The sequence below is a fragment of the Limanda limanda genome, chromosome 5 (genome assembly GCF_963576545.1).
Source record: "Limanda limanda chromosome 5, fLimLim1.1, whole genome shotgun sequence".
NCBI classification, from domain to species: Eukaryota; Metazoa; Chordata; class Actinopteri; order Pleuronectiformes; family Pleuronectidae; genus Limanda; species Limanda limanda.
The window spans coordinates 15528541-15540933 of record NC_083640.1 but is presented as its reverse complement, the minus strand read 5'-3'; the positions used below and the strand labels follow the sequence as shown (position 1 = coordinate 15540933).

The 12393-nt window shown below is 42.4% G+C and overlaps 1 protein-coding gene across 3 annotated transcripts in view; it reads right to left on the bottom strand.

The window, feature by feature from the left end:
* pcsk5b (proprotein convertase subtilisin/kexin type 5b) overlaps positions 1 to 12393 on the bottom strand; it is a 78649-nt gene that overhangs the window by 42163 nt on the left and 24093 nt on the right. For all 3 annotated transcript variants that reach the window (XM_061071366.1, XM_061071364.1, XM_061071365.1), the window contains exons 8-14: positions 11600 to 11812; positions 10074 to 10174; positions 5992 to 6095; positions 5339 to 5456; positions 1308 to 1496; positions 642 to 778; positions 224 to 355 (exon numbers count right to left, since the gene is read on the bottom strand). In XM_061071366.1, coding sequence (XP_060927349.1) covers positions 224 to 355; positions 642 to 778; positions 1308 to 1496; positions 5339 to 5456; positions 5992 to 6095; positions 10074 to 10174; positions 11600 to 11812 — 994 coding nt within the window. The remainder of the gene's footprint in view (positions 1 to 223; positions 356 to 641; positions 779 to 1307; positions 1497 to 5338; positions 5457 to 5991; positions 6096 to 10073; positions 10175 to 11599; positions 11813 to 12393) is intronic.

Sequence of the window (12393 nt, the reverse complement as noted above, 5' to 3'; positions counted from 1 at the left end):
CTGAAGACACAGAAAGAATTCAAACAGCTTAAAACTGAAAACGTTACCAAATTTTAAGACTTAATGGAAACAATACGTGTCATGACATTGCTCTTAAATAAATGTTAGTGCACAATAATTAGCCATGATCCCAGGGCAGTAAAAAATAATATGCTGAGAAAAGTTATGCTATTTTACGACAAAGGAGAACATTTCTGAGTGAGGCTCTGTATTTATCACTTACCATTGTACTCCTCTGTGAACTCCTCCTCGGTGGGCGTCAGCATGTCTGTGGAGCGAGGCTTATCGTTGCGCAGAGGTGAGTATGGGTGCAGAGAGGTGCCGTAGATCACCAGCGACCACTCCTTCAGCTTGCCTGAGGAGACGGAAGAAGGAGGAATTTGATTTTTGTATATTTGATATGTAGCGCTCCCCTTTTCATCAAGTCAGGTCTGTATTTTCAGGTAATATCTGTAGATCTGTAGATTACAACCATTAGAACTTACCTGGCTTTATTATGTTGTTTAATTAGTGCGTCATTTTCGGCAGATAAGCTCATTGTGTCTGTGTGTGTATTTATATGTGTGTATTTAACAATAAATAAGGCTGTGGGTAAACTCATGATTTTTTTTTTCATTAAATAAAAAATGATGTTGTCGTACCAGGCACTTTCTGGCTGCGGAGTTGAGAAGGGGAGTCATAGATCTCTAGGACCCAGTCGCCTGCAGCCTTCTCTCCCCAGCAGTGGGTGGTCATAAACTCCCAGTTCTTAAAACCCTCCATGGAGTGATCAAACAACCTGCATATCAGGAATACAGACACACATGTAAACAAACACACACACACACACACGTAAATACACACACAGTATAATCGCACAATGATATCAGATGAGGAAACAGCTCGCAATTGCCAGAACAAACCGTTTCAACCACTCAACCAAGAAAATCACAGCCTCTAATGAGCTGGGGACAAACACTGAAGAGGACTGTGGTTTATCTGGAGTCAACAGGGCCTGTGCACATACAGAGCTTTCACTGCTTTCAGTTTCCAATCCCCTGGAGGAGGATGTATTTTGAGGAGTTTTAGCAAATCAAAATTATTGTTTAGAAAGCATAGACCAGTGAATCCACATAATGATGCTTCATTTATTTAAATGTGATACAGAAAGCTTTCATTTATCTAATTATTCAACCCTTTTATTCATCTCCTCTTCTTCGATGTCACTGCAGAGAAACTGAGTTCTGAGCTACTTAACTAAATCATTTTCAGCTTTGCTTAGAAATTAAAATTCCCAAAACTGACAATATAAGAACAAATACGATTACCTGTTGGCGAGCAGCTGAGACTTGGTCCCTGAGGGTGAGGTCAGGTTGATGGACAGGTCTCCACGGCGAGGGTGTGTGATTGTAATACGCACGACCACATGCTCCAGGTAGATCACGTGGTGGTTGGGGTTGTCGGTGCATCCTGTCGCCTTGTACACAGACCGAACCACGTGCTCTGGTCGGATGGTTCTGGAGGACAGGATGGAAACCAACGAAGAAGGTAGACATTAGTAGAAAATACTATAATGCGGGGGGGGGGGACTGTGGTGGTCTCACTACATCTAGACATTCTGTCCTGTCAGCTCCTGCCTAACACGCAGTTACTGAATAACATAACACTCAATAACATGTTTCACTACACCCAGGCACCCCTCAAATTAACCACATGCATCTCTTTTTTGATCCAAAAACCTAAGAACACGCACAAAAGTCCATGTCAAGGTTTTTTCATTTGTTATACCTCAACCAGTCAAAGAAACCAAGGAGCATGAGGACGATAAGAAAGACAAAGAGCATGATTTATTCGGTCTGCTATGCACAGCTCAGCGGTAGAACGATCGCCCATCAGCCAACGCAAACATCCAACCAGCCCTTGAATAACATCTGCGCTATGATCTAATATAACAACGATACAATACCAAAACAAAAGTCAAAACGTGGACAGGTCCGGTGCAGGGGACAATGAAGACCATCTTGCCAGAGTGAGGCTTTAGAGAGTCGTACGTTAGTGCTGCACGGCCGCTGAGCCAACTCAACACATTACTCACTTCAGCACTGGATTACACTCAGAGGTTATTCACTGGAGACTAGAGCAGAGCTGCTGAATTATATTTGCTGGCAAAATTACCCATTAATGGATCAGTATTATTCATTCCATTTCTTTCTTTGGTGGAGACTTGAAAGATAATTATCACCAGTGGCTGTTTGATCCTCTATAGGAAACTGTGTTCTTAGATTCCCTGTTGTCAGGGATACAATCAAAGTATGATGACATGTTTAGGGACTAAGTGATAAAACGCCAAGATAATTACCAACTGGTAAAGACCATTTTGTACATCAACTTTCTTTTTCTTGGAAATTATTCCTCACACTCTGGTCAAGGATTGAGACCAAGAGTAAAGGTGAGGGGTGGGGCAGGACATGACCTATTCATTCCACTGTAGAGACCACATGTTTTTGTTAACACATCGACGCCAGGTCAGACCTTATTACCAAACGCTTGCTTGACATCTTTGTCGGTTTTTAACAGAAGCCCGGCAGGAGAAACTCAAGAGCTTCTTACACAACATTTGCGTTCTCCCAAGCAGACCCTCCGAAGAAGATTATCTGGAGTTCAGTGCCGGTCTGAAAGCAGTTTAAGTTTTCAAATCATAAACAGCAGCTTTAAACATAAAGCTGATTCCTTCTAGCATGAATGCTTCCATCTGAAATTATGGCTAATTACTTGCCTCGTGAGTGGGATCATTCCATGAATTATTAATTCCTGCTAAAAATAAATTTTGTTTGTGAACAACCCCAAAACCAGAATTAGCCACCAAGAAAAAAGCAATTTCCATTTAATGGAAAACATTACCAAATCCACCTGTCAATCATCAATCAGATCAGTGAGTCAGTGTGTGAGGAGAGAAAGTGATTCATTGTTCAAAGCAGTGGTTCATACGCCCGCGGTTAAACAATCCAAGCCACTTTCTACATTTCTGATTGTTATATAATAGAAGGTCGACCAGCCAGCTCCTGAGGAAAAAACTGTCCATATAAACAATTTAGATTAAAACCATTGAAAAAGAAAAAAACTACACACAAGAAAATGACACAAGCTCAAGCAGACCCAATGGAATGAATAACAGATTTTTCCTGGAGGTGGTCGAGGACTGTTTGGAGAGCAGACAGCAGTGACGGCTGGGGAGTCTGGGGCTGATATCACAGCTCTGGCTTCTCTATGACACAACACAGATAACTGCACCGTACGCATGGGACGGAGCAGCGCAGATGCACAGCTGATTACCAGCAGTCGGATTGCGCACACACACACACCGGATCGGGCCAGTGTTTTTCCCGGTGCGTGCCCCAAGTGGAGTGAGGCGAGCGATTGCAGACAGACATTACCAAACGCAGGCCGAGGGGCCAGCCAGAGGGTGTGGAAACACTGCAGCGAGGTGACGGCTGGACAGCACAGGGAAATGAACGCACAACGACCTGATTCCAGAACACTTTCGTAAAATCTATCTTATGATCGTAAGCACAATTATACATAAATTAATGGACTAAGTGATCCATTTAAGGAGAAGATTCTGCTTTCTTACAATCAATTTTAAAAAGTGTTACACATAAAACTTTTTCGCTGCCTTCGGTCTTCCCTCTCTCTAAATATTTTTCAAGCTATTCCATGGCCATCCTCACATCACTCCCTTACTCTAATAAACACAGTGGAGGCTGAAATGACGAGGTTGTTTTCTAAAATCTCTTTCACACAACAACTTTGTGAATCTCTCTGTAATCCAGCACACATAACAGTGGGAGTACGGAGCCTGACTGCCTCTGATACAAGCCAGACTTTACATAAGCCTCATGCAGGCTGACTAGAGTGTTGGGGCAGAACAGACTGAATAACCCTGATAAATGCTGCAGTCACTGGACACCGAGCCTTTGACTGAAAGCAAACCAGTTCAGGGCCCGAGTTCAACCAACGAGTCTAACACAGAACAGTGCTCCAGCTTCCAGCTGCATCCAGAATAACAAGTTGTGAAGCCCTGGCTCTCACTCGCTCGATGTGTGTGTGTGTGTCTGTGTCTGTATGTGTGCGCGCGCATAGTAAAGGTCTTATGTGAGAACCACCCTGCCAGAACTAATGCTTGGCCCCTATCAAGGTACAGCTTGCACAACTGCATTCTCAAACACACGCCGGTGCATAAGACACCAGGGAGAGAAAAAATGAGAAAAAAAGACAGTACAACAGAGAGACAGAAAGAGAAAGACAGACAGAGAGAGAGAGAAAGAGAGAGAGAAAGAGAGAGGAGCAGACGGAGACAGAAAGGGGGAGGGGGGTAGTGGTTGTAAGAGAGATCTACTAAAACCAACATATTTCATCTGTTTCTTCTCTTACATTTTACTTAACACTGTGTTGACACAAGACAGTTTCACAATTCCATCGTGTTTAAGCAGAGTCTACTACACAATATGCTTGTTCAACCCGCTGGAGTCCCAAAGGAAATCTTCATGTTCCGGCAGAAAATTGTATTCTTGACATACAGAGTGCTTTCAAAGTGCAGAAAAATAAAAAGTTTGTTGAAGCCCTTGTCCCCGTGAACAAAGTGAGGACAGTGAAGAATTAGTTTGGTGTTGAAGAACTTGACCAGCCTGCACAGATGCCTGATCCCATTCCTATCAAACATCTTTAGGATGAACTGCAAGGCCGGCTCTGTGTCACATCTCATCACACACCCTCAGTGGCTGACCTCACTGGAGCCCATGTTGCTCTGATGTGTGTAAACTGCTGCAGCCTTGTTCTCAAATGTTATCAGAGTGGAGACCGGAGGCCGTTGCAGCAGAAACTAGAATGTCACACAGTAGAGCACATACCTCCGCCAAGGCCCAACCGTCCCCAACTGAAACCACATTTAAATTCACTAGATTTACCCAATTGCATCAGCCCCCTGAACCTGCTTGATTATTTTCATCAGGCTCCATGACTTATTCCCTAAGAATCAACAAAATAATTTGGAAAGACACACTTTCTCGCAATGTTTAAGAAAGCAACCAAAAAATTCCTAGATCCGGCCCCAAATCCACATTTAATGGGTTCTTCCTTGGGTCACGCCCCACCCCTCCACAAACTTTCAAGGAAATCAGTGATTTTTTTGTGCATATTCTGCTAGATAACAATGAAACACAGACGAAAACACAACCTGGTAATTAAAGCGAGGACATATGAGAGCTGTGTCCACATGTCCACGTACTTGGTGAATGTGAGAAATGTCACTGCGTGTGAGTGAGTGAGTGAGCGAGCGAGTGAGTGTGTGTGCGTGTTCTACCTGATCTGTCGGTCTGCGCTCTCCACACACACATGCTGAGCGGGGACCTGCCTCCATCGCTCTGCCTCCTTCACCATGGCCTCAGCATCCATCAGACCAAAGCCGTACAAATGGCTGACTGTAGGAAACAGTGTGAAGTTGAAACTGATCACAAGAGTCCAGAAATGATTCTATAGTGTTTTGTAACATTTATTGATTTATAAAAAAAATTAAGTCTGTAATGAATCTACTATCACACACCGATTTTGGTTCCTTTAGGTAATTTGGAAGTCATTGTGTAGATTTACTGATTAGATATTGAACAGTGGTAAAAGGCCTAAAATATGGTTTTAGACTAGTGTCTCTTTATAATTGAAAATAATATTTCTGGTTTTGCAGCCTCAACAGCATTATAGCCACAGCTACAAATACATGTGTGCATGCATGTTCAATGCATTACTCTGTCATATTATTGGGACTTGTCTTCCTTATGAGGACAAAAATCAAGACCAGGCTATAAAAATCGTTAAATTTAAAAGGTGAAAACATGTTTGAAGTTTAAACTAAGGTACGGTTGGGTTTAAAGTTAGGTTCGTCATAACTATTATTACTATTAGAAAGAAGTGTAAGTCAATGTAAAGTCTTTAAGGAAAGACAACTGAGTGCGTGCGTACCATTGTAACCAGCAGCGTTGGTCTTCCAGTCAGGGGCGCTGAGATGTCCGGCTCGAGAGGTCTTCACAATGATGTGCTGTACATCTCTCCATGACAGAAGGGTACTAGAAGATGAAACACAACGATACATGAATGGAAATATTATGTAATTTAACATGTGCTTAAAGCAACATATGCAAACATTTCAAATAAACATCCATGAGATTCAGTCTAAAGTCTGGGATCACTTCCCCATTCAAGTGAACAACGAGATCGGGTGGCACGAGAATAATGATGAGGAAAAAATGCTTTGAATGGTTTACTATGTTGTGGAAGAACAAGCAGAACCGGAGGAGAACAGACAAAATAAAAGGAGGAGAATAGACATTAAGGCATGTCTTGGTTACTCGTGTAATGATTTGGTAGAGGGAGAATAGGTGGATAGATGAAAAGGTTCAGATAAAAAGGGGAAGGGGTTAAATACCAAGCACACGCATCAAGATACAGGATGAAATGTAAAACAGGGTAAAGAAAACACAGCGATATACAGTAGGTGGAAGATTACTGAGAGAAAATTACAGAGAGGCAGAGGTGGAGAGCGTGATGCCCGTTCATCTGTTTGTTTCTCTGATCTCACGTGAGATCCATTACGAGATGGCAGCCATGTGTCTCCACTGCTTTGATGTCCAAACACTACATTAAAAAGGGGAAAAACCAGGAAGAAGTGGGTCACCAAGTTTCCTGGGATTCCCTTCCATCTCATATGCCGTCCAGATGCTCCGCTCGCTCCCCTCGTGTCCCTCGCTCGCCATCTGAGACCTCCAGAATCTGCACCACTCCAAATCAGTTAACCTAGAACTAACATTTAAAGTTTGGAGCCCAAGGCTCTGATTTAAAAATTCAAGCTGATCCAGAAGATAATTTTAAAAGGGAGAAGTTGAGCATCAAGAAACAAGATCTGATCTGAAGGCACTGATGAGCTGCTTCTGTGAGAGCAGGTTCTTTCCCAGCGTCCTCTTAAAACTAAAACACGCACAAGACGACGTTTAAAATCCACAACATCTGGGAGAAATCTCAGAATCACACATTTATCCACTGCCTTTTATAGATGACAGTTAAAAGCTCAAACATGCACTTTATTCTGTGAAGCCATTTTCAGACGGGAAGCTGAATGTGTTTGTCTTTCGAGTATAAAGAACATAGCAGGAGATTGTCCGGGTCAGACACGCTCACAGCAAGTGGAAGATCTCCGGAACATTTAGGCGAGAGGTGATGATTCCGCAGCAGAATGCTCTGTGTTTCTGTTTATAGAACATTAACACCGGCTCCAACTCTTATCGGCAAAAGCTGTTGAATCTCTCTGTCTTTTAAAAAAACATTTATTCAATACAAACTGGGATTAGGATTAGACAAAAAAAGAAGGTATTTTAGTAAAAAATATTTCACGGTTTTCTGGTAAAATCCTCTTCGCGGTGAAGCCAAAACATTACATTCCCATAATGCCCTTAGTAAAACTGCAGCTTAGACACTGCTGTAACACAATTCCCTAAAGCCCGTACTGAGCCTCCACTCATTAAATCCAATTGAAGAAAATACCCTGAAAACAAAATATCAAGTAAAAAGCCATTTAAAAGGATGGTAGCAGAGATAAGAGCTGTGAAAAGTCAGAATAAATAATGTTTAGATCAATATTAATGGGCTTAGCTGTCACTGTGTAATTATGGTCCCATAAATGTTTTATGGTCATTAATTAAAAGTGGCTTTGGCATTATTATCTAGGCCATGACAGCCTAGCCATAAACAAGCCAATACTAATTAATGGAGTAGCTAACATACCGAGGAAAACCAGCGGCAGATCAGTATGTCTAATGTTGGCTTTTCACTGCTCCTCTTCAGTGCAATTATGGATGAAAACACACAAAGATAAACCTCAAGGGGAGAAAGCAAATATCGCCTCAGTCTCACCTTGGTTCCAAACTATAATATGCATTTTCTGTTCTACTATCTGCAACCTAGGCATGAATTTTAACTCAGATGAATGGAGGAGGAGAAGAAAAAAAAAATCTCCTCGCCCATCTGTCCCCGCTTTGATCGCTTAAAACCTCCCAGTAGATGAGGTTCGTATGGTGGGTTATCCCAGCTCATCTCGAGCTTATCCCTCCAAATTTCCTCACTTATGACTCCCGTCTCCGTGTTCCCTCGCTTTTCCATTTCTTTGCCTCCAAGGACACAAGCAAAAGGGGAAAGAAATAAAAGTTTGCGAAGCCCTTACTATGCTGCTCCTCGCCGTGTTAGGACTCTAGCCCATGAAGAGATAAATCACATGCTCACTTGAACATCTTAAAGTTTGCCAAATCAAAAGAGAACAGAGCGCGGGGCCGTCTTCAGGCACCAACAAAATTACTTTACAACAGAGAGTGAGAGGAGAGCGGGCAGGCAAGGGGCGGTGTGTGATAATCTTGTTGAGGAAACAGGCTTATTTGCCCGGCACAGCCTGGAAACCGAGAATATTTTCTACTTCGAGGATTTGAATTGGATTATCCCGGTTAAATGAAGTGACCTGGTCTAACTGAGCTGCTCGACATGTGATGATGAGGCAAAGCCCAATTCGCTGCACCAGCACGGCACCAAGTCCAATTCATGAATTTATCACAAATTAATCACCTCAACAGGTTTCAAAGAGGAGGGGGGAGTCATCTGCTGAGCCGGACACAAAAACAGCTTAAGGGCCAGAAATGTTAGAAACCAACTAAAAAAAAGAAGTTCTCTGTCTTTCTTTTCTCTTCCTACTTTCTGTCTCCTTTAGGAGAAATATTTGGCATGAAAACACTTGGCCCAGAAAAGTCTGTGCTTGTTGTAGACATTAGCTCTAAATCAAACACATCCATAGACCTGAACTTATTCTTCTACAGAAGATATTGTGAAACTTTGTTCTTAAAAGCAACAAAGAATATATCATATCCCAGCGAATTGGCCACGATAACAAATAACAGATAAAACAGATTTTCCACAGTTTCTGAAGAGACAAATATGCTTTGAAACAAAGTTACTATTATTATTATTAACTATGAAAAGTAAAGTATGTATCAAAGTTCATTAAATATAATTTTCCCAGCACTAGCAGCAGCATGAACACGTGATCACGTAATGTTTTAGCTAGCAATAAAAAAGGCAGAGGGCTGAAGTGTCACAAAGTGGAGCAGAGTTCACATGTCCATAGTAAAGCAGAGACACCATCTTGTCTCTTGACATGATCGTGTCATTTGTGCCAAGAGAATCATGATCACTGCAGCGACATGTGGTGCGTTTTCTCTTCTCGATGGAGAGTTTTATCCTGTTTAGGTTCAAGCACAGTTCACCACTGAAGGAGGCCGATGTCAATCCATCGTATCTGAAAATCTCAGGTGGAAAACACGTATTGTTTAGTGAAAGAAGGACTCAGTCTAGTGACTATCTTATTTCAAATCCACTGAAAACCCCTCTCAGACAGGTCTTAGTGCTGGAAGTAAAAACAGTCCACTGTAGATATCCTACTGGGGTGAAGAGATAGAGATTTGAATAAGCTTTCCAACTTCAGCACCCGAGTGCAGATTTTGCTTTTAAAGAAACGTTTGTGAGACCCACACCTGCTTTGGAAGAACCAGCATGAGTCCTGCTGTAGTGCTGACGTTTAACACTTGTTCTGAGCTGCAGATGTAAAAGCAGTAAATGACCACATCACTACACAGAGTCAGAACTGAGTGGAAATGGGTGTATAATGGATTATATTTAGATGCTGTGTTTTACAGACCCACCATCAAGAAGTGCATTTAAGATATGAATGTAAAAACAAGAGGTTGATCTATGAGCATGTACACGTATGAGTCCATGTACAGCAGTCAGTAGCTCCTCTGTACATTTTCAGTGCATCTCTGCACACACGACTGAAACTAGAATTAAATGCCTCCCCACCGCAAACCTGACTATGATGCATTTGTAAGAAATGCTTGTCATGCTCCACTCGAAGAGCAACGAGTCCAAAAGGGCAACAGGGCAAGAGGGCATTAGAAGGTAAGCGAGGGGCGAAGGGATGAAGAGAAGGGATGAGGTTAAAAGGATCTTACTTTGCCTCCAGGGCCAGAGCAATAATGGCAGCAGCCATGGGAGCCGAGGCCGATGTCCCTGTGTGGCTGTCTGTGCACCGGTGTCTCAGGTCTGTTGTGATCTGTGGATAGAGGAGAAGGGGAGAGAGTCAGAAGGGATGAAGGACATATGGAGAGAAAGAAGGGCAGAAAAGAAACAGGAGAGGAAGGGGGAGGAGTTGGTGTCAACGGTGAAAGAAGGGGACATATTCATAAAGGCCTAAATAGATGAAGGAGAAGAAAGGAGAAACGTTAAAGAGGAGAAGAGAAACAGAGACAATGACGGCAGGAGGAGAAAAAGAAATCGACTGTCAAAGAGAGACTGAAGTCATGAGGATCAGGAGGATTAAGACGCAACTAACTCACATTCCAGCTTTGACACACTGCCTCACAAGCGATAACTTTCACACACACACAAACAAACACAAAAACACACAAACAAACACACACAAATCACCAGTTTACCACAAAAATAAATGTCCGGGGGGGGGGGGGCACGAAGACAAGGAAGCAAAGAGACGTAGTAAAACGTGTTGTTAGAGCGCTGTGTGTTCACTGTGTTCACTTTGACTCTGCAGACTTTAGTCAGCCAACTAGTCAAACAGCTTAACAGTCAGTCAGCCAAGAAAAGCTTAGCTAAGTTCCAGTCTGAGCCCTCATCAAAGAACCGTTCCTGGACTGAAAAGTTTGAGGGATTATCCAAAGACACACACACACATAGTTTAGTATGTGAAAGTGTTCCAATAGCATAAGAGTAGACAGGCCAGTTTGGTTTGTGCTGAAGTAGATTACATTTTATTGTTGTACTGTGTATAGAATCAGAGGGAAAGAGAGTGTGTGTGTGTTTGTGTGTATATACCAGGTCACGACACTACACCCACAAACACATATACGGACACACACACGTGCATGAACACACACACACACACGGTTTGTCGTTTATTTTTTAAGCCGCACTACAGTGCCTGTAATCGGGGGAAAACATCAACCTCGACTGTAGGTTCGGACAAAAAAGAAAACCGGATGCCTGTCAGGTTCAGACTGGCCTTGGTTAAATCCAGACAGAAAAATGCGCCCCAGGACGCACTAACACACACAAAAGGCCCAGTTAATGCCACGGTGTAGGATGCTGTGCTCTTATTTCAAATTATAAATCAAATATACAATGTTTAAAAAATGTCCAGGCTCCAAATCAAAACAAGGACAGTATTCAGTGTAAATGAATGGTAACCTAGGACATGGAGACGCAGAGTGGTATCCAGGGGACCTACAGCTGAAAGTCTCTTTGTCACATATTTAAAGCTGAAAACAGGAATCCTACCAATCTGATTTCAATTAAGCACAAAACATTACAGATACAACTTGTAATGTGTAAGTGTTCTGGTTTGCGGTAAAATAATGCCACTGGTACTTTCAAGAGTTCATGTGTTTTCGTGTGTTTAGCAGGGATCTTGGAAATCTACAACAGACGCACATAGACACACACACACACAAACAACAATCCTCACAATCTTTCGGTCGTAGTTCTCCCCGCTGCTGTAGGTGGTGGTCAGCGTGGACGAGCACTCCTCCAGATACCAGGGCTTCCGTCCACTCTCGGCCGTGCTGGAGATGGAGATGGTGTAGATGGAGTTGGTGTAGCCGTCACAGGAGCAATGGTCTCTGCTGCGCCCGCCGTTGCCTGAAGCCCAAACAAAGATGGAGCCACGGCCTTTCCTCCCCTGATCAGAGAAGATGTAGAGAGGACTGGTGATTTAATACGTCAGCTACAAAACAAACATGACATCATGCACACACAGACTGCCCAAGAATAAGCTCATCTGGAAATGTGACGCATTCTCTAAATTTCAATTTTCTTTCAGTGAGGAGAAATTATTCAATTTCATGTAAGTGTTGTCAAATTAATTTATCTTTCTATTCATGAATAGAATACGTCACTGCATCACATTTTCATTTGTATCTTTTCCATTAGCCTTCAGATGAAACAGGTTGAAAGGGTTCAAATAATCTCAGTGGCTTTTCATGCTTGAAATGAGTCAATAAGAAAAATAGCGACACCCATGAAAGGAAGCAAAGCATTAAAACCACAAAGGTGACGTGACCCAACTTACAGTGAGCATACAAACAAATAAAGTTTGTGCATTTTAACACAAGATCAGAATATGAGAGTTTTTATGTGCATGATTTTTTACAAAGTTTTGGCTAAATCCTGCAGACGTGGACTTTGTTTTAACTCAGACCCATGACACGTGCACCCGGGCAGCTGTTTAATATTCAAATATTCCATTGACATACAGACTTA